Source organism: Neolamprologus brichardi, chromosome 23, assembly GCF_056152115.1.
Source record: "Neolamprologus brichardi isolate AB-2024 chromosome 23, ASM5615211v1, whole genome shotgun sequence".
NCBI classification, from domain to species: Eukaryota; Metazoa; Chordata; class Actinopteri; order Cichliformes; family Cichlidae; genus Neolamprologus; species Neolamprologus brichardi.
The window spans coordinates 18,261,229-18,283,821 of NC_142125.1; the positions used below are offsets into that span (position 1 = coordinate 18,261,229).

A 22,593-nucleotide genomic window follows, 5' to 3' on the forward strand; every position below is an offset into this window, starting at 1 on the left:
TGAGAACACAATGACAATTGACAAGAGAATCAATAAGGAATCTAATTAATAAGTGATATTGATAATGGAATCTCTAAATTCTTAGCAATTTCCATCTCTAGTTTTCACACTTGCTAATGATCAGTTAAGTGTATTTGATTCACAGCTCTAGCTGCTCATTCCTATGGAAGTAGTGAAGTTGTACTTTTTCATAGGACTGCACAGGGTCCTGCAAAACATTTATTTTTCACATGACTGTAACTGTTTGGTTAGCAGGACCAAGAGTCTAGTTATTTTTTAATGGTTAGTGCTTACTGGTTAAAATTGCTAGCAGTGTCTTAAACATTATAGGTGATTTATCATTTCTGTTAGCGCAGAACTAATTGACTATTATTAGTCAAGTGTCTAGTTGTGGCATAATCCGTCACATAGGACCTCTTTCAGTGCTATTTTTGGTACAGCAAAAAACAAACACCTGCAGGGTTGGTACCTCTAAATGACCTTCAAAAAATGTCACATGTGGCTGGATGCTGAATGTTGGAACACTTCTTTATTTTTAAAACCAGCAGTCATTACAATGTAAGAATAGAAGCCGAGTAGCTTATCATGGCCGTCAATAATGTTCTTGTCTATACTGGGGGCTGCAACAAACAGCAACCAACTTACTGTTTAGGAATTGATATCAATTTTGAAGCCATTAGCAAATTGTTACTTCAGTGGATCATAGAAAACAATAGAGGAAAGGACACATTATGGTTCTGTGACAGTTTATGCAACTTAATGCCTGAGTTCCTGCAGTGGAAAGACTTATGTATGTGTACGTATGTTTCCATGGTCTCCCTCTGGGTACTCTGGCTTTTTCTAACAGTCTAAAGGTTCATTCATAACTGGCCATGGATGTAAGACAGATAACTGCTTGAAATGTTAGAATAAAGTGCTGTATGACTGTATGGCTAAATCTATGTCAATAAGTAAGTCTAGGAAAGCGCTGTATAAATGCCAGTCCATCACCAGAGGGAAACTACTGTATATCCTGGGTGTGCCAGACTTGGTTTGTAGTGCAGGCCTCTTGGTTTTAGGCTGTTTAATACTGAAGCTTTGGGACCTTATGTCCAGTTTCTTTTCTGACCATTTCCTTGGCTTCAGTTGTGGATTAGATTAGTTTGGAATATGGCCCTGGAATGGTTTTACACTCTTTTTTGAGACTTTTTGTCAGACTTAGCGTTAGACTTGGTTTGAGACTCATTATGCACTTTTTTTATTCGTTTGTTTGTTTCAGACTATTTTGACTTTGGCTCAAACTAGGTTTTACACTGTATTGGAGTGTTTTTTGGCATTTGAACTGGTTCAAAATCTGGTTTTCAAACAGTGGCTGTCGTGTTTTTCGATGTCAGGCCCTGTCTTGGACAGGAAATCTGGAATGATCAGACACCTCCTCGTGGTGTTGCTGACGGAAAAGAATGTAAACACGTGTGAAGTTTTTGCCCCATAGTTGTTGACCGCACTCACTGAATGTGTCCTCAAAGCCTCACAGACATGCTGAATGCATTTCATTCAGGAAGTTTAAAGCTGCATTCTTTACATTAACAGCCTTCAACGTTTAGCTGTGATAGTCAGAGAACGACGTTCCTCACAAAGACACGGAAAGTGCAAACGAGGTGACTCACTGGATTCTCAAAAACTGGGACAAACTACTTTCTCTTATATGAAAGAGAGAGAGGCCATTCATGCATCCTGGATGTTTTCTCTCTCTCTGTGTCTGCTGGCCTCGCACGCCCTCCCTCACTCAGCTGTCTTCACTTTCGATCGCCCACACCCTATTTATCCTGATAGAAAAAGAGAGAGAGAGAGAGATGAGTCATTCACACATTATTCACTTTTCTCTCAAAGACACACGCATTTGGTCTTCTCTCCTTGTGAGGCCCATCGATCAGTCTGAAACCACTGTGAGAGTAAGGAGCAGATACAATGTCCTCACAGGTGTACTCACAAAATACAATACAAAGGTGTGGGAAGGAGAAAGCAAACACTCACACACATCTGTGGTTTTCTCCCTGAGAATACTAATACACTTGTCAGAATAAAACTAAAACTACAGATATCCAGTCTTTTAAACGCATACAAACTACAAGATAAAAGTTCCTGAGTCAAATATTTTGTGTGATAAATTAACTACTTCATTTTGTTGGTCAGTTGACAGTGAATCTTTTGGTATATTAAACTGATGTCATTTTGTTGGATGTTGAATGGTGATTGAGCATTGGGTGATGAATTAGTGGGTTTGCTTGTGATAAATATTAATTTGGCGGATCAATAAATTGGGAAGCTGTCAGTCTCGTTAATTATTAATTTGTTGGTGATACTTTAGTCTAGATCAACAGAGATCTGCACATTTATGGTGAGCCATGACTTTTACACAAAGACCAGCAGAGACGATGACCACACTGCTGACAGATGCAGGTCTTCTGCACTCCTTCCTTCCTGGCTGAAGAACTACATATAAAAACTGTACTGTTAGCAAATTGTACACATATTATCAAAAGCAAAGCTGCTTATTCTGCTGAAAAACATTACCCGTTAGTATTATATTGATTAGTATTACTGCAGCAGATGTTTTGGGGGATTTTTGGAGAGGGGTGAGGGGAGGCTCAGATTAAACAAGAGCAAGGGCTATACTAAAACTAAAGCTTTTTCCTAATATGACCGTTGGCCACACGATTGGACCAGAAGTGCCTACATTTGTTGTTATCTATTGTCCAGCTGTACCTTACTCAGGATTTCTGTCTGATTTTGCAGACTTTTTATGTGATTTAGTGCTCAGCTCAGGTAAAATAATTATTGTGGGTGACTTTCACATCCATGTAGATACTAAAAATGACAGCTTCAACACGGTATTTAATCTATTATTAGACTCAATTGGCTTCTCTCAAGATGTAAAAGAACGCACCCACCACTTTAATCACACTCGAGATCTTGTTTTAACATATGTCATAGAACCTGAACATTTAACAGTGTTTCCTGAAAACCCTCTTTTGTCCTGTTATTTCCTAAAAACATTTAAATTTACAATAATGGATTACACAGCAGGGGGGAGTACATTTCACAGAAGATTATGGCGTTATTTTTGTGCTACTATTCTGAGCGCACGTAAAAAAATTGCAGGTTCAAGTGTTGCATTTTGAGTAGAAATTTATTTTGAGCGAAGAAAAGCTAAATTTGAGTGAACAAAATTCATTGCTGCGTGCAAAAAATGTATTTCAGTGTTTGCTATTATCCACACACACACAATAGCAGCCCCTGTTGCTCAGTTTTTGCACTTGCGCTCGCTCGCAATGTGTTGCTTGCGCTTTCAACATTTCTGCCCGTGCGCGCTCAACTCTTTCTGTACACCGTTATATTTGTGCCACAAAACCAGCCAATCACAGACTTGGATGCAAAAAAAATCTGATTGGCTGTTTTGGTTTCCAATCAGCTTGAAATGACGAAATGCAATATCCCAGAATCCATTTCGTCCAAAACTAAACGAGGCAGTGGCGGAGGAACACAGAGTGGCAGAGTTTGAAATATTACTCTGTCTGGGTCACAAAATAAACTTTTAAGATATTTTCATGCAAGAATGGTGCTGTGTAAACTTCAAATATCTGTTCGATTTATCAAGACATCACATATTTGCATAAGTGCTCTAACGTTTTCGGAGATGCGTGTTACCCACCAGCTGACTGGGTGGTCACTCGGGTTAAACATAATATATAAGGCTGAACTGACAAAAATCCCCGACTACACCACCCGGTATTATAGGAAAAACCATAAAGCCTTTAAACTAAAACAAACGCTGTTGTGACAGTGATGTACACTGTCTTGTTGGTATATATGAATGATTTGTATCATCTTTATGTTTCCCTCTCACCACATATCCAAACCGATATCATGAGCAGCAACTTTTACAGCTGTGGCTCCAACAAACATCAGCTAATACTAGAAAGTAATATTAAATAAATTCTAACAACAGCTTATCAAGTTAACTAACTAACTAAAATCTTAGAAATATGGTATCTAACCAGATTTTTACACTGGATGGCTTTACCTTGGCCTCCAGTAACACTGTGAGGAATCTTGGAGTCATTTTTGACCAGGATATGTCCTTCAACGCACATATTAACCCTTTAAGACCTACCATAGAACCAATCCGCCAGAGCTTATCTTTATATTTTTACATGCTGTAGTGCCATCTATATCTATGCATTAAGTCCATAGTAACTACATAAATTGCAAAAAAAATGCAATAAACTACCAAAAATTTTAAATTGTTTTTTTTTTTTTTTTACATATATTTCTAGTTAGAGTAATTTAAGAGGTTTGTCCTTCCAAAATGTAAATACAAAAAAGTTACACAAAATAGTTTCCAACAACAGGAAATTTATTTTGAGTGTCTTCATAGTTTTGTTTTTGAGATACACCAATTTTGTTATACTGCAGGAAAAACAAAAATAAATATTATAATGCAAATTGGCAAAAAAAAACAGCATGTGCATCAAAATAAACAGTTTACAGCAGTGCAGTTTTAGTTCTAAGCATCCCAGAAACTATTCAGAAAAGCATGAAGTCAAACATGACTTTTAAAACCACCAGTATAGGCTTATAAGGTCCCGAAGGTAAAAAACTACATTGTTTGCGAAAATGACATCACTTCCTGTTTCGGACAGGTAATGGCGGATATGCGATAGTTTGTGCTGACGTCTATTCCAACGTAGGAAGTGTTACGAACAGCTGATCAGATCGGCAAAGCGTGTTTCTGGAAAATTATGTTTCTGTTGCTGCAAGTGCTTTTTATGCAATTTTTGCAAAACTATATGTGTAAGGAAACCGTGACCTAGGGGAAGCTGATGGCATAAGATGTAAGTACAACTCCTCTGGTTTCATATGCAAAAAAAATGATTGCGCTACCTCACGTGGTTTCAGTTATACAGAGATTTTAAAATAATTACGCAAAACGTGCAGGTAGAACACCGCTTTCCCCTCCTGAGTCGCCTGACGGTTTACCAGAATCTCTTCGAGGCAGTCCGAAAGTCTTTTTCCATGGCCTCTCTGAACTCTTCCCACCGACCGTGCCGCATTCTGCTTGGCCTGTCGGTACCTATCAGCTGCCTCCGAAGTCCCACAGGCTAACCAAGCCCAGTAGGATTCCTTCTTCAGCTTGGTGGCTCCCCTCACCACGGTCCATTCAGACTCAATGTCCTCAGTCTCCTTCAGAATGCTCTCGAAGCTCTGCCGGAGGTGTGAGTTGAAGATCTCGCGGACCGGGGCCTCTGCTAGACATTCCCAGCACACCCTCACTGTACGTTTAGGCGCGCTAGGTCTGTCCAGTGTCCTCCCTTGCCACCTGATCCAACTCACCACCAGGTGGTGATCAGTTGCCAGCTCATCCCCTCTCTTTACTCGAGTGTCCAAAATCATATGGCCTCAGGTCTGGTGATACGATTACAAAATCGATCATTGACCTGTAGCCTAGAGTGTCCTGGTGCCAAGTGCACTTATGGACACTCTTATGTTGGAACATGGTGTTCGTTATGGCCAAACTGTGGTTTGCACAGAAGTCCAATAACAAAACACCACTCGGTTTCAGATTCAGTTCCTCCCAATCACGCCCTTCCAGGTCTCGCTGTCATTGCCCACGTGAGCATTGAAGTCTCCCAGTAGGACAATAGAGTCCCCAGGAGGAGCACCCTCCAGTGCCCCACCCAGGGACTCCAAGAAGGCTGGGGACTCTGAACTGCCGCTCGGCGCATAAGCACAGCCGACGGTCAGGACCCATTCCCTGACCCGAAGGCGAAGGGAACAAACCTTCTCGTCCACTGGGAGAAACCCCAACATACCAGCAGCAAGCCGAGTGGATACCAAGATACCCACCCCAGCCTGCCGCCTCTCACCAAGGGCAACTCCAGACTGAGACAGAGTCCAGCCCCTCTCCAGGAGGCTGGTTCCAGAACCCAGGCCTTAAGGTGAGCCCGACTATATCTAGCCGGTACCTCTCAACCTCATGCACTAGCTCAGGCGCCTTCCCCACCAGAGAGGTGACATTCTATGTCCCAATTGCCAGTCTTGGTAGCTGGGGATTGGTCCGCCAGGACCTCCGCTGCTGGCCACCGCCCGGCTCACATTGCACCTGACCCCTACAGTGCCTCCTGCGGGTGATGGGCCTGCAGGAGGTGGGCCCATGTCCCTTTTTCGGGCTGGGCCCGGCTGGGCCCCATGGACTAAGGCCCGGCAACCATATCCTGGGCAGGGTGAACTGTTTCCTCGATGGTCTTTTCATAGGGGTCTTCTGAATCGCTCTTTGTCTGGTCCCTCACCCAGGACCAATTTGCCATGAGAGACCCTACCAGGGGACAAAACCCTTAGACAACATAGCCCCTGGGATCCCTGGGACACACAAACCCCTCCACCACGATAAGGTAGCGATTCGCGGAGGGGAAGCTTACAGCACCTGACAAGGTTTTATTTAAATCTATAAACAATAATGTAATTAAAATGGTTACACCTGAACCCCAGCCATCTTCTAGGCTTCACCTCAGCTAACCAGAGTCCCTGAACTCAACATCTGGACTGATTTTGTCCTAATGGAGCCTTTTGGAATAATCCAAAAGGCTCCATCCATATTTCCACAAGAAATATGGATGCTGTGAGGTTATTTTACTAACAGACTGTCTAAGAAGTCTGTACTCTAGTTTTTGTGAGTGAAAATAAAATGTTATTAGTTTATGGATGCAGCGTACTAACTAAGTTTGCTAGCAACAGCTGTTAACTTAGCACTCCATTTTCTCTTCCAAATAAGGTCACTTCTGGCTTCCAACTAACACGGTGATAGCCATTAAGCCAAGTCCACAAACCAGCAAGTGATGTAATGATGGCTATGTCCTTTCTTACTATGATTTCGTATTGGTTTAATTTTATATTGATTAGTTCCTGCATTTAATCAGTGATCTAGCTGGTTTGTGAAGGAACCTTCATGTGCGTTCCTGCTTTTAAAAATGTGGTTTTCACTGACCCGCCAACAATGAACACAGACATATTCCATTATTGTGAAATTCCATGGCAACAAACTGAGCTTAATTAGCGAGGGGAAAAAAAGTCTTAAAGACCGAACAAGTGAAAGAGGTGGGGATGAATAAAGAGTGATGTGAATATGAACCAGCTGTGTGTGTGTGTGTGTGTGTGTTTGGGCGTTAATGTTGGTGGAAATATGTTATATGTCTTCAGCACTCCAGCTTCAGCTTCATTTTTTTCATTGCTTCAAAGTGCTCCTCAAACACATCATAGTGTTTTTATCAAAGCCTTAAACACCTTTTCCTCTCGAAGGACACAATGACTCCAGCAGCAGTTTCAGTTGTGTCACTAATTCAGTTTAGAGTTAAAACATGAATAGATTTTTTAAAATTAATAATTCTGGGAAACTTCCTAGCGTGACGGACTGTTCCTTTAAGTGATGATAAACGAGGCGTCCAGCGGCTTTGGGTTTCATCACCCTCACCTCCCCCATCAGAGCCACACACTTTCATGCAGCTATGTCAAAGCTGCCGCTTACTCTCCGGCTTCTTGTGTGTGGTTTTCTGTGTGTGTATGTGTGTGTATAATGACTGTGTAACCGTGATTGTGTGTCTCTAAACACATCCGTGTGTGTGTGTCTGTGTGTGTGTGTGTGGCTGCCTAACACGATGCTGAAGACGACGGATTGAATTGCTAATGCGCCTCAGGGATTGTGTGCGTGTGTGTATCTGTGTGTGTATGTGTGTGTGGTTCGTCTGGCTGGCAAGCATGCGAGGCTGTTTAGCGAGCGAGACAAGCAGCGCTACCGATGAATATTTAAACAGAGAGAGGGAGAGAAAGAGAGAGAGAGAGAGAGCAGCCATCATTTATTGATGTTGGTGAAGGGAAAGATGAATAGCCTGTCTGTGTACACAGCGCTGGAGAGGAGTGTGTGCTGGAAACAGCCGGCATCCGAGCGCAAGTCAACTCTGAGGCTGTATGGGAAACTGCAGAAGCCTGAATGTGAGGCTTCAGAACAGGAATCTTCTTGATCTTTGCAAGATTTGGTAAAAGTTTCTTAGATCATCTAAGAATTTGTTACGAGCATTGTTTTGAATCCAGACTCACCAGTTTCAACCAAAAGTTTGGAGCTGATATCAAAAACCTTTCAAGTGTTCCACTGTTGACATAAACTTTGTGAAAGTCAGATGTTTCAGTAAACAACTTTTTTGTTGGTTATTAGCATTGCTCAATTGTCCAGTCATTAAAACTGAAAGTTCCTAAGAGTTAAATACAGTCTACATTCCAATAAAATGATCAGTGTAGCTGTTCTCCCAGGTGTTACAGTAAAGTTTAATGAAAAGACATACACTGTCACAGTCCTGGGCCTGTGGCCCAGTGTTTTGATTCTATACTATTGTTTATTGGGTTCTGTTTTGCTTTTCTAGATTTCTTGTCCTTCTGGGTTGTGATTTCTAGCTCTTAGGTTTAGTTCTACCCTCATGTTCCTCCTGTTTCCTCTGTACTGTGTTAGTATTGTCTCTGAATCCTGCCTGTGGAGTTCCTGTTTTACTTTGAAGGTCTTGTCTCATGTTAGCGTATTCTGTTTTACTTCCTTGTCCTTACTAGCCTAATGAGTCCCAGCTGTGTGCCCACCTGTTCCTCGTTTCCTCATGTGCCTGCCAGTGTATTTTAGTCCCTGTCAGTTAGTTCTTGTTGTCACGTCGTTAACGTCAGTCCACCCTCATGCTGTGTGGATCTCCCTGTGTTTCCCAGTTTAGTTTAGCTTGCTTTGTATGCTTGTTTTCCTGTGCCAGCAAATAAAGCTGAGTATTTTGAGTTCATCCCTCGAGTCTGAGTCCTGCGTTTTGGGTCCACCACTCCTGCTTACCTGCCTGCCACACAGCCAACCATGACAGAACGACGCGACCATTACATGGACCCAGCAGACAGTGAGCTGTATGAGCACCAGGAGGCAGCCATCGCCCAGCTGGAGGAGGAGCTCCGCTGGAAGCCATGGCACGCTCCAGATTTTGAGCACATATTCCGTGGAACTCGGCTGGCTTTTGGAGGTCCCCGAAGTTGCCAAAAACCTCCGCCTGTTGCCCCGCTCACATCCAAGCCTCGGCCGCTTCAGGTGGGAGTGCTCCGTTTTTCTTCTGATGCTCACGCTCCAGCCTCTGCATTGCCGTCCCGCACGTCAGAGGTTCAGCTGTACACCCCGTCATATTCGTCACTTCAGAGGAAGCGACGCTCACGCCGCCGTCACTTTTCACCTGCTGAGCAACTCCCAGTGGTGAGTTATAATGACTGCCTTTCACACATTCCACTTGAAGCCATAACTGAAAAGAACAATAAACTCACCCCAGACACTGTTGGAATCTCCTTTTTGGATGATGACATTGACTGGGAAAATTATTTTCATTCAGCTCCCTGGGATGGGGGTTTAATTAAGGACAAGTCACACACTTCAAACCCTTCAAACTCTACTAAAACAAATACTGTAAAACGTGGTGGGAAAGATGCAAAATTTATTTTTGATAGGTCTGTTTTTGTTGACCCGGTACATATTAACCCTGAGCCTGCCCATTCTAAGACTGTTTTTTCTGAGCCTGCTCCTTTGCCTACTCGTGTTCCTGCTGCCAGGACAGCTTGGGCCCAGCGTACCCCTGCACCCGTACCAGTTCCTTGGGTGAGGGAGGCTGAGGTCCAGTTGGTCCCTGCTCTGGTTTCCAGGCCGGATGAGGCTCTGTCCGTTTCTGCACCCGTACCAGCTCCTCGGGTGGGAACAGCAGCTGCCCAGCCATTGCCGGTGCCTGTCCCGGCTTCCAGGGTGAGGGGGGCCGTGAACCAGTCCACCCCTGCACCCATGCCGGTCTCCAGGGTGAGGTCAGCCAGGATACAGCCCGTCTTCGCACCCATACCTACTCCTCAGGTGGGAGCGGCTAGTGTCCAGCAGGTGCCTCATGTTTTGGAGGCTTAGGAGAACTAGTACAGCTTAATGCTTATCCACCGCCACCACAAACTTCATTACAACAACCACCACTACATCCTCTGCTTCAGTCTATAGCTCAGTCATTAGCTCTGTTAGCAGCCCAGTCCATAGTTCAATTTCCTGTGTTACCGTTAGCTCAGCCCATAGCCCACTGTGCAGCTCAGCCGTCTCCCCAGTGTTCAGCTCAGTCATTTGTTCCACCACCTGCTCAGCCTTCTGTTCAGCCAGTGGTCTCTACCCCTACTGGTCATGTCACACCAGCTGGATGGCCCGAGGAGCCCGACCAGCCTCAGGCCTCGTCAGCTGGAGGGCCCGAGGAGCCCGTCCAGCCTCATGCCACGTCAGCTGGGGGGCCCGAGGAGCCCGTCCAGCCTCATGCCTCGTCGGCTGGGGGGCCCAAGGAGCCCGTCCAGCCTCATGCCACGTTGGCTGGGGGGCCCGAGGAGCCCGTCCAGCCACCACCTGGGGCTGCCACGCCGTGGCCTGCAGCGCCTACGCCGTGGCCTGCAGCGCCTACGCCGTTGCCTGGTCCAGCTTCAGCTTCTGCTTCGCCTGGTCCAGCTTCTGCTTCGCCTGGTCCAACTTCTGCTTCGCCTGGTCCAGCCTCTGCTTCTGCGTCGCCCTCGCCTGGTCCAGCCTCTGCTTCTGCGTCACCCTCGCCTGGTCCTGCGGCTGCCACTCCGCCGCCCAAGCCACGTTCTGCACCTCGGAATCGCCGGCCACTTTCCGGGCCACCAGCTGGATGTCATCGCCATCGAGGTCGGCACCCAGAACTGTTTCCCTGTCGCTGCCGTTGCCGCCCACATGGTCGGCCCCCAGAACTGTTTCCCTGTTGCCGTCCGCATGGTTGGCCCCCTGAATTATTGGTGAATTGTACGCCAGTATTTTTTGTGCACGTTTTCGGTCTCTTTGTGTTCCTGTTTTGTTTTGTGTTTTGTTTTTTGAGTTCATCACTCGAGTCTGAGTCCTGCATTTTGGGTCCACCACTCCTGCTTGCCTGCCTGCCACACAGCCAACCATGACATACACGAAAGAAGACAACTGATGAAGTTTAACCCTCTAAAGTTTTCTCAGTTTTCTCTTGGTCCCACCAGATTTGTGATGTTTTCCTTTTTTTGTTTGTTTGTTATGGGCCTGAGATAGGCTTCAACGTCATCGTGGCTCTGAGATAGGCTTCCCACTGAAGCCTATCTCAGAGCCACGATGACGTTGAAGCCTATCTGTGAGTAGTTCTTTTCTGCTGCATTCAGGGTACGTGATGCAAACCCAATGGGTTTTTCCTGACCATCTGGCATGCGGTGAGCTAGTACTGCTCCCACTCCATAGGGGGACGCATCGCAAGAAAGAATTAAATCGTTTTGCTCATCATAGTGTACCAATACACTGCTTGACTGCAACAGTTCCTTTGATTTGCAGAAAACCTTCTCCTGTGCTGGTCCCCAACACCATGGTTCCCCCTTTCTCAGAAGCTTGTGCAGTGGGGCCAACAGTGTGGACAAGTTTGGCAAGAACTTATTATAGAAGTTCAACAACCCCAAATAAGCTTTGAGCTCTGTCACTGATTTTGGGGGTGGCGCCTCCTGCACTGCTTTCACTTTTGCTGGCACTGGATGTAAACCGGTCTTATCCACCCGATGTCCTAAAAATGTCACTTCCTTCTCCATGAATTGACATTTGCTCCTTTTTAAGCGCAGGCCCGCCTCCTCCAAGCGCTGCAGCACTTCATCCAGTGTTTGAAGATGTTCTTTGTCATTCTTTCCCGTCAGGATGATGTCATCCAGATACACTGCGACATTGGTCAGACCTTGCAACACACTCTCCATGGTGCGCTGAAAAATGGCAGGAGTTGAACTCACACCAAATGGCAACCTGGTGTATGTAAACAAACCCCTGTGTGTGTTCACTGTGACATACTTTCTAGATTCCTCATCCAGTACAACCTGTTGATATGCGTGACTCATATCTAACTTGGTGTATTTTTCTCCTCCCGCCAGCCCCGCTATCATGTCCTCCATTCGTGGAATGGGGTATTGTTCTACAGGCGACACCTTGTTAACAGTCAGTTTGTAGTCACCACAAATTCTGGCGCTGGAGTCTGGCTTTAGTACGGGTACGATGGGTGCGGCCCACTCTGAGAATTTCACTGGTTGGATGATCTTCTCCTCCAACAGTCTCTCCAGTTCCTGCTCCGCTTTCTTTTTCATAGCAAACGGAACTGATCGGGGCTTATAGAAGCACGGTTTGGCATCACTGGCGACATGTATCTTTGCTGCAAACCCCTTCAGCGTTCCCAACTCGTCCTTAAACACTGTTTCATGTCTGGCCAGTATCCGCTGTAAGACATCATCTCTGCCTTCTATCTTATGTACAGGTTGCCAATCTAATTGGAGGGCCTTAATCCATCCCCGACCCATCAAACTAGTTCCAGCCCCTTCAACCACCACCACATCCAGTTTTTTTTTACTGTCTCTGAATTCCACCTGCACTTGGGCTGCTCCCCACACGGGTACCTTGTGGCCTCCATACGTTCTCAGTTTGATTCCACACTTGCTTACTTTGGGCGCATTACTGCCTTCAAAAAGTTTTTTAAATGACTCCTTCGACATGATAGTGTAGCCACAGCCTGTGTCTACTTCAAATGTCACATTCTGTCCATTTACTTTTAGCTTCTGTCTGATTGGTTCCTCCCTTGGGATGCTAATCTCCTCCTGCACATTATACATAGTCACACTTGCCTTTATGTGGTGCATTTCAGCTTCTTCTTCCTCACTCTCCACATTCTCCTCTTCCAAGAAATGGGCTTGTTTACCTTGTCTGCCACGCCCTCCTTTTTGTTCCATTTTCCTTCGGCAGACCCTTTTTATGTGTCCCACCTTTCCACAGTTGTGGCATTTTTCTGAAACAAACCTGCAGTCCTTGGCCACATGATTTAGCCCTCCACATCTGTAGCACTTCCTGACAACCTGTTGTGACGTCGAGCCGCCGTCCTCCATCTTGTTCACCGCTCCTAATCCTTTAGTGAATCGCGACTGTTCCGTCATGCTTTTCAAATCCACAATGTCTCTGTTAGCAGCCTCCATTGCTTGAGCAAACTTCAGCACCTTTTCAAATGTTAGCGAATCCTCTGCTAACAATCTGCGCTGTATCCTGTCGTCGCTTATTCCACATACTAAACGATCCCGCAGCATCACCGTCAGGGAGTCTCCAAAGTTGCAGTCCTGTGCGAGCTTCCTCAGCTCCGCTACATAATCGCCCACACTTTCCTCCGGCCTTCTATTCCGTGTGTTAAACTTCCACCGCTGCACAATTTCACTCGGCTTAGGGTGAAAATGATTGTTCAACAATCCCACCAACTCAGCATAAGACCGATCCCCTGGCTTGACCGGACTGAGTAGGTTCCTAATCAGGGCATAGGTCTGTGCGCCCACGCAACTCAACAGTACCGCTCGCTTCTTCTCCTCCTCCTTAATATCATTCGCCACAAAGAAGTAATCCAAAATCTCACAATATTCCTCCCAGGATTGCAGCTCGCTGTCGAACGGTGCCACCAAGCCCAAAGTGGTAGCCATTATTCCACACCGAGGGTTACGCTCCGCTTCCAACAGATGCTAGTGCTGTACCACTTGCCAACCTCACTTAATAAGTCACTTATCACGGTGTAACTTCACAGCAACACCTGGCTTTTATCCTCGTCGCCATATGTAATATCCTAGGACTAAAGAACCACGGAGACCATGTTTAACTCACAGTTACTTCTTTATTAAGAGAACCGGGGCATGCGCCCCACAGACTGAAAACTCTCCAACAACTGTTGCCCCCTGGTGGACAAATCCCTGCCACAACATAACAATTATCACACAGTTGCTACAGGTATTTCAACTGCAAATCCATGCGAGTCTCACATTCCATCCCAAATAGACTCTGTTGAATTGAAATCTTGTGACAATGGAGGCCATTTGAGTACAGTGAACTTAACATGTTCAAGAAACCAGTTTGATTTCAGCTTTGTGAAATGGTGAGTCCTGCTGGAAGCTGGTGTAGACTGTGGTCATAAAGGGATCGACATGGTCAGCCACAATACTCAGCAGGTAGGCTCTGGTGGTTAAACAATGCTGCCTTGGTACTAATGAGCACAAAGAGTGCCACGAAATTATACCCCACACCATAACATGACCAGCAGTCTGAAATGTTGGTGATAGGCAAGACGGGTCCATTATTTCCTGGTAACATGCAACTGACTCACTTTAGGAGTCTACCTCAAATGGAAATTAGATAAACTGCAGGGTTTTTCTTTATTTCACAAAATCATCCAGTTATTACTACAAGCTCAGCAAGCTAAAGAAAACAACAAAAACAAACAACAAAAAAACATCCCTTCAAATCAGCCTAGTTGCATGAGGGTGAATCTGCAAATAAAGTTAGAATCACTGATTGCTGAATTGAGTCTTGAGATGCCAGTTTAGGAGGTGGGATTGACAACTGAATGTTAAATATGCGGTTTTATGACCTATATAGAACCACCACTAGGGGGTGTCAAAAATTTGGGTTTTATTGCTACAAAGCAGGAGCTTCGTCCATCTATATAAACAATCCCTTGGCTAAACTAAGCTAGTAACTTAACTGCAACTTATCTTAATGTTACTTACTGTTACTGTGGAAGCTGTAGACTCTTTCTTTATTATAGCGATTCATCGAGCTCAGTTAAAAACATTCTTTTGGAGGCATTCCCACATCAATTAAGGGACTAAATTTGAAGTTAATGGTGCATTAACCATTATATAAACCCATTAATCACAACCTATACAGCTCAGTGAAATGGATGCTGGAGTTTGGCTTTGCGTCATGAAAAACTTCCTCCATCACTTTCACCCTCTGCTTTTGCTTCACTGGCACAATAATTGCTGCTTCTCTCAGCTCTCATCTTTCAAAGAGAAAGAAGAAGGGAGGTCGTTTAATGTTTACACGTCAACAGGAAGGCGAGAGGGCAAAGGTCAGCGGGGGTGACCTCCGAGGCGGTGCTGACAGCAGGAGACAAACAAACACAAAGAGAAAAGAAGGAGAGGAAAAAGGTTTGGAGGAATGCACGAGGGTAAGCGAGTATGTGTCTGCATGTGTGTGGGAGAGAGAGAGAATAATGGAGGAGGGAATCAAGACAGTTTCAAGGCTCCCCCTTTCTATTCGCTCGCTCTCGTTGTCTCGCTCTCTTTCTATCACACATACACACACACACGCTGCCAGACAAGGTCACACACACACAAACACACACACACGTTTTCATGCTTCACTGCCAAAGCCTTCAACGGTCTCTTTTCTCTCTCGCTCTCTTTCTCGCTGAAATGCAGACACTTGCTCGCTCGCTCGCCGCTGCACTCGTCTGACCTGCTCGCTCTCTTTTCAGGGAGGGAAAATGAGGAAATCAATTAGACTCCCTACCTCCTCCTTCTCCTCCCGCCTCCTCCCTCCCCCCTTCAGTCCTTTCTGATGTGGGCGAGGGACCCGACTTCTCGTCTTTCAGATCTTCTGGTGTTTTGTTACGTTCAGTTTTTAGATGTTCAACTAGAAGCGCTGCGACTGATGCAGGTGGAGGGTTTATGAAGGTTTAACATATCATATGGAGCAGAAATAAGAGTGCAGGATCGGCCTTTAACATTTATCCTGAAAGTTTTAACAAAATGTTAAAAATGTTCTACCAAAATATCCGTCCTTCAAAAACAAAACAAAACAAAATTTCAGCTACATTGAGTTATTCAAATATATACAAAAAGCAATGACTTCAGTAGCTACTTGACTTGATTAGTTTTTTTGGAGCTAGTGCCCGCCTTAGGGCAGCAGGGTTACTAGGTTGTAGCAAATCAATGAATTATTTTCCATTAAACTGTGTGGAAAATGTGGGCAAGGATTTTTATTTCTTCCTAATCTTTTCTGGGAAGACACAGGACAGCCTGTAGGAGGCACTAGTGAAGGTCTTCACTCCTTCCTGAATGATACAGGAGCCTAAAAAAACTAACACTGTTAACACATCAAAACAATAAATGAATAAAAGACATTTAAAAAGTTAGAAAAGTAACCAAAAAGAAGTGTGAAAGAATTCTAGGATTCTCTCAGAAGTTTTAGTCTTTTATAGCGAAGGTTACAGGAGGTGGGAGGGGGACTACACTAAATGTTCTTGGCAGTTCAACAAGTAATGATTTCTCCACATGCATCATGTTTGCTACTATCATCAAAACTGTCTAATACCATGTTAAAACCAGCATTCTTTCTAATGATCAGCAGGGGGTGACTCCTCTGGTTGTAAAAAGAAATTTAATTAAACAGAAGTCCATGGAAAAATCATTCTACTACTCACTTGAACTCCCAGCTCAGTGAACACTTTCCTTATGAGTTTATGGTCTCAGATGCTAGTTTGAAGTCTTAGTCAATAAAACATGAAGTTCATATTGGAAATTTTGGTCCCATTAGAGTCAAACAAGACGAGGAAGCAGGGAAGGATATACTGTGTGATTTATAAGTTGCAATGTCCAATGTTTCTCTGTTCAAGCTATAACTGGCTCATCATATCTGTTTCAAATTTGAGGTGCAGAAGTTAACCTCATGGCTTAAAAATACTGATTCCCACCAGTGCTACCCCTAGTTTTCAATAATCAGAAGGTCGATCCCTGACTCTTGCAGTCCAAAGGCGGTCCAAAGCACTGTCACATCATGACAAGCAGGTTCTGGGTTTGAAACCCGTCTGTGCACTTTTAATGCAGAGTTTCCATGTGTTCTCCAGGTACTCTAGCTTGCGCAGACAGTGCAACATGTGGGGTTAGTTTAATTTGTGAATCTGAATTGTGTGAATGGTCTCTATGTTAGCCTTGTGTAGCCCAGTGGCAAACAAATGCAATTAGAGACTGTTTATTGTAATTATTATTAAAGGGGTTTTATTCTGTTCAGTTAAAAACACTCATAATTGGAGAGAGACTCTACAGTAAAAACCCAAATTATTTTGTATGGAATTGTATTATTTGTGTTATTTATTTATTTTTGTTTCTCAAAGGTTATTTTTTGACCTGGATACAAATGTCGGTTCAACAAATTGGATTGTTTGTCCTGCCTTGTGTTTTCATGTTTCAGAGAGCGAGTAACACAAAAACTTGCCAATATGCCAGAGGTCTTTGCGCAAAATGACATTGACTTTGGGAGAACTAATCAGGTAAAACACCAAATCAAGTTATCTGATGAGACTGCATTAAAGTACAGGGCACGCCCCATACACCCAAATGATCTGGAAGCTGTCCGAAAGAACTTGCTAGAACTTCAACAGGCAGGTGTGATCGGGGAGTCCACGTCACCCTTCTCTTCTCCCATAGTGGTGGTAAGGAAGAAGAATGGGGATGTGCGTCTCTGTGTTGATTACAGGAAGCTCAATTTGCAAACAGTGAAGGATACTTATGCCCTCCCAAACTTGGAGGAGACTTTCTCCATGCTGCCTGGTTCCCAGTGGTTCTCTGTCCTCAACTTAAAATCTGGTTACTACCAGATTGAGGTTGATGAGGCTGACAAACCGAAAACAGCTTTCATTTGTCCCATTGGATTTTGGGAGTTTAATCGTATGCCGCAAGGCATTACGAACGCTCCAAGCACATTTCAGCGTCTCAGCAAAACAGTGTTGTTGGGTCTGCCAATAATGTGTTATCAGAACCCTCACTATTGAATGTAATTGTAAAGTCTGATGTTAAAGAACCTGTGTGTTTTAGAGGGGATGGCTGTGATACATGCAGTGTTCAGGAATGGGAGGAAATGATGATGACTTTTTTTAAGAGAAGAGGGGTACCAGTTGCTGAACAAGCTGATGATGTGCTAAGTAAACTGCTGGGGAGGGCACGAGAAATAGTCAAGGTGGGCATACGTAGTAAGCTATCTGTGTGTCTTGAGAGGGGCCCAGAGCCCATTTTTGAGATCTTAAAGCAGCACTTCAGTGACACTGCCTGTTCAAGCATGCCTTTAGCTGACTTTTATGCAACACTACCCAACTCAGGTGAAACACCGTTTGATTACTGGCTCAGGTTGAACAGAACCATGGAGGTGACAGAAGACTGTCTGAAGAGACAAAATAAGTCCTTTGCATATCTGACAAAAGAGCTGACTGCTATGTTTATCCGTCACTGCCCAGACTCAGAACTGTCTCTAATTTTCAAGTGCAAGCCCCTGCAGCAGTGGACGGTTGCTGATGTGCACGAGAAATTGCTGGAGCATGGCAAGGACTGGAAGTGCACCCCTCAGTTTAGTGCAGTCAGTGCCTTGAGTTTTCAGCAACAGGAGGTGAGTCCTAATGTGCAGCAGGTGACAGACAACAGTAAGTGTATTACACCATCACCAACCTCTACCTCAGCATCACTTACCGACCTTCATGCAAAACCACCTACTGATCGTCTTGATCATGTGATAGCCCTGTTAGAGAAAGTCCTGGAGGGACAGCCTCGACAAGCAAAACTGCCTGCTAAGGATGATGTAAGGGTCCCCCGGAACCAAACACACAAAATTGTGCCTTGCGTGATTTGTGGTGACACTGAACACTCTACGTATTACCACTGTAGAGCCCATCAACTGTGTTTCATCTGCCATGCTGGTGACCACACACGGGCTCAATGCCCCAGGGCCGTGAATGTCAGAGTGAGGGGGCCTGAATTAGCCACCCAGCAGCTGGGAAACTACATGGCCTACATGTGGAGGGGGCAAGTGTTAGACCTGAAATCACCCCCAGAAAGGATGATTTTGACGATTTAGAATCTGTTTACCACACTGTTTGTGAGGAGCGCCAGCTAGGCCGGCAACCGATTTTTCAGAACACACACAGATTAAAACAGCATGATGAGCTGTTCTATGAAAATGTGACCCAGGGTGGCAAAGTGTCTGTTAAAGCCATGCTTGACAGTGGCTCTATGGCCTGCACCCTCAGCACCAATATGATGCCCCAACTATTACATCATGCAGTGCTGCAGACCCCCACCTTGCAACCCACGGATGTCGTCCTGATTGGCTGTGGTGGTTCGAGGACAGTTCCATCAAGTGTGTGTGACATTACAGTGGAGATGTATGGCTGTAAAGTTGTTGTGCCAATGTTGGTGATTGCAGGGCAGAGTGAGGACCTCATTTTGGGCAGCAACCTAATGAGGTATCTGGGTAATCGCCTGAGGGAAGAGGGACATTTAGGAGAGGAATGCAGCAAGACCCTGAGTGCTGAAGAACAGCCTAATAAAAAATCTGCTGAGTTCAATGTCAGGAGTGGTGGCCCCAGGGCATGTTGGTGATAAGATCGGAACTGTCAATTTGGGTTGTACGAATATAATCGTATGCCACAAGGACAGTCCGGCCACCTTCATGAGGATGATGCTAGGCATTTTTGGGGATCAGAACTTCCTCAGTGTGCTGTGTTACCTTGACGATGTTCTGGTTTTTGCCCCCACAGAAGAATTGGCACTGGAGCGCTTGCATATGGTGTTCCAGAGACTCCAGGTTCACAACCTTAAGTTGGCTCCAAAGAAGTGCCATTTTCTGAGACAGTCTGTGAAATTCCTGGGGCACATTGTAAATGCTGATGGGACACAGTCAGACCCTGACAAAATAGCATCCATTATATCCCTTGCAGAGGCAGACCTTATGGAAGAGGGTTCGAGTGTCCCATCCCAACAGAAGGTCCGCTCATTTTTGGGGATGGTAATGTTCTACCAACAATTTATTGAGAACTGCTCATCCATCGCAAAACCTCTGTTTCGGCTGACATCTGGGGATAAAGGCCTTCGTGGTTCACGGCAAAAGCACCGGCTGGTGCGTACAAAGCTGTGTGAGGAGGACTGGACGGATGAATGTAGGGCAGCTTTCAATGAGCTGAAGCAGGCCTTGTTGGATCGAGTGCTCCTGGCCCATCCTAATTTTTGAGGAGCCCTTTTTGCTCTCTGTTGATGCCTCCAGCAGTGGCCTTGGTGCCGTGTTGTCGCAAGTTCCTGCTGGGGCTTCTACATCAAGACCGATCGCTTTTGCCAGTAAGACACTCAATCATGCACAGTCCATAGGCTGGAGGGCATAGGCTGGAGTTCTTTGCATTGAAGTGGGCGGTGTGCGACAAGTTCCATCACTGGTTGAGGGGTCATCAGTTTACCGTATGGACGGATAATAACCCTCTCACTTACATACTTTCTAAGCCAAGACTGGATGCATGTGAGCAGAGGTGGATCGCAAAGCTAGCACCTTTCCAGTTTGACATAAAGTACATTCCTGGTCCTAAAAATGTGGTTGCTGACGCGCTGAGCAGGGAGCCCTTCGTGCACCCCAGGGCCTCCCACCGGTTGATAAGTGTTCCATATAAGGAACTTCTGGCAGAAGCAGAGGCAGTCGCCACTGGTGGGGTTCAGGAGGCCTTCAGATGGACTGTTCACTCAGCTGATAAGGCCTCAAGCAATGACCAGCCTGTTGTTTCGCAGTGCATAGCTGTTGCACAGACAGGAATGCTGACATCTTCTGAGGTGGGAGCTGTCTTCCAGGCCCATAGTGAACATGAGTCCAGGGTGTGGCCACATGCTCTCCTTCTGCCCAAATGCTCTCAGACTGTGCTTAGCGGCGTGATGATGTGCTGTGCAGAGTGATCTCCTATGTGGAAAGGGAACGGAGACCGTCGAGGAGGGAGCGGGCAAGTGAACCGGTTGATACGAAGAGACTTCTAAGGGCTTGGGACAAGTTATCTGTGAGAGATGGTGTGCTTTATCGAGTCTCCAACAATCCCGTCACAAAGACAAAGACTTATCTGTATGTTGTTCTGCCAACCTTGCGCCTCGCTGTTCTGAAAGGCGTCCATGATGAAGCCGGTCACCAGGGACAACAAAGAACACTTTATCTAGCCAGGCATAGATTCTACTGGCCTGGTATGGCCAAACATGTGTCAGAGTATGTACGGTGCTGCAGAAGGTGTGTTGTTAGCAAGTCACCTGAGCCAGAGGCGAGAGCACCTTTGGAGAACATCAGAACATCAGAGCCCCTTGAACTGGTCTGCATAGATTTTTGGTCTGCGGAGGATTCGGCGAACAAATCAGTGGATGTGCTTGTGGTCACAGACCACTTTACTAAGATGGCTAAGGCCTTTCTATGCCCCAATCAGTCTGCTAAGGCAGTAGCACACCAACTCTGGCATAACTACTTCTGCATCTACGGCTTTCTGAAACGCCTTCACTCGGATCAGGGAGCTAATTTTGAGAGTGTGCTCATTGCTGAGCTATTGAATGTGGCAGGTGTCCAGAAGTCTCACACGACCCCATACCATCCGATGGGAAACGGCTCCTGCGAGAGGATGAACCGTACCTTGGGCAACATGATTCGTGCATTACCCCCGAGAGCCAAGCAAAGGTGGCATGATGCACTGTAAGCTCTCACATTCACCTATAACTGTACAGTCCATGAGATGACTGGCTAGGCGCCATTTCTGCTGATGTTTGGCAGAGTGCCAAGACTGCCGATTGATGTGATCTTGGGCTCTGTTATTGAGCACCAAGACATCATGAACTATGATCGATATGTCCAGACATTGAGGAGGGACCTCAAAGAGGCCATGGATTTGGCGCAGGAGGTGGCACGCAAAAATTTGAAGCGTCACACGGACCTCTACAACCGGAAGGTGCGGGGAGCCCCAGTAGTGATTGGTGATCGTGTCCTTTTGGCCAACAAAAGGGGACGTGGCAAAAGAAAACTTGCTGATTGCTGGGAGAGTGTTGTCTATACAGTTTTTAACAAAAATGATAAGAGTCACACCTTTAAGCTGATGGATGATTCCACAGGGCAAGTGAAAGTTGTGCATCGCAACCTGATAATGCGAGTGAACTTCCTCCCTCTCAGTGGTGCTTCAGTTCAGGATGATGGAGATGAGGTTTCTGAGTCTGGCTCGCTGATGGTTGGATGTGACGGAGAAGCTGTCTGCAACTCATCGGTGGGCATGGCTGAATACAGAACGAGAGTTTGGGTGTCTGACTTACCGTCTGCAGTGTCCAGCGACTCGCTGATGACAGAGGTTACTCAACCAGAAGGCAGCATTGTAGATCAAGAGCTTGCCTGTACCAGTGTTCCCCCTGTTGACACTGAGGAGCAGGTAGATGCCACCTCTGGTGGTCAACATTCCGACCTGCTTATGTCTGTGGCCCCAGTTGCAGCCTCCTCTGTTTTGGAGTTGGCAGCCATTACTGACGGTGACCAGGACAATGAAGCTGCTATTGAGGGTCATGTCTCAACCACAGTTGTTCCGCCCAATGCAGACCCGATTGATGTTAGCAGGGTGGTGGGGACAGAGTACAGAGCTGGGAAGTTAAATTCTGATGCAGACGGTCTTTCAAGATGACCAAATGGAGAACTGCTCAATGACACCATTTCAGAAAAAGAGCAGGAACGTATACAGCGATTCACTGAAACACATCTGTCTGGTCAAGGAGTCACTCTTGGCCCAGACGTGGTCCCAGCTATCTGTGAGAGGCACCTCATTGGCTGTAGCCCAAGTGAAAACAAAGAGATGGACTGTGCTTTCACCCTGGTAGATTCTTTAGCCATGTTTGCATCTGCTATACCAGATGAGTTTGTGA

The 22,593-nt window shown here is 45.6% G+C and overlaps 1 protein-coding gene across 1 annotated transcript; it reads left to right on the top strand.

Moving 5' to 3' along the window:
- The first annotated feature begins 8,938 nt into the window (after positions 1-8,938).
- Positions 8,939-11,099, top strand: LOC148096079 (uncharacterized). Its single transcript, XM_087835845.1, has 3 exons — positions 8,939-9,961; positions 10,000-10,843; positions 11,092-11,099. Exons 1-3 carry the CDS (start codon positions 8,939-8,941, stop codon positions 11,097-11,099), a joined length of 1,875 nt encoding a protein of 624 aa, XP_087691971.1.
- The last annotated feature ends 11,494 nt before the right edge of the window (positions 11,100-22,593 follow it).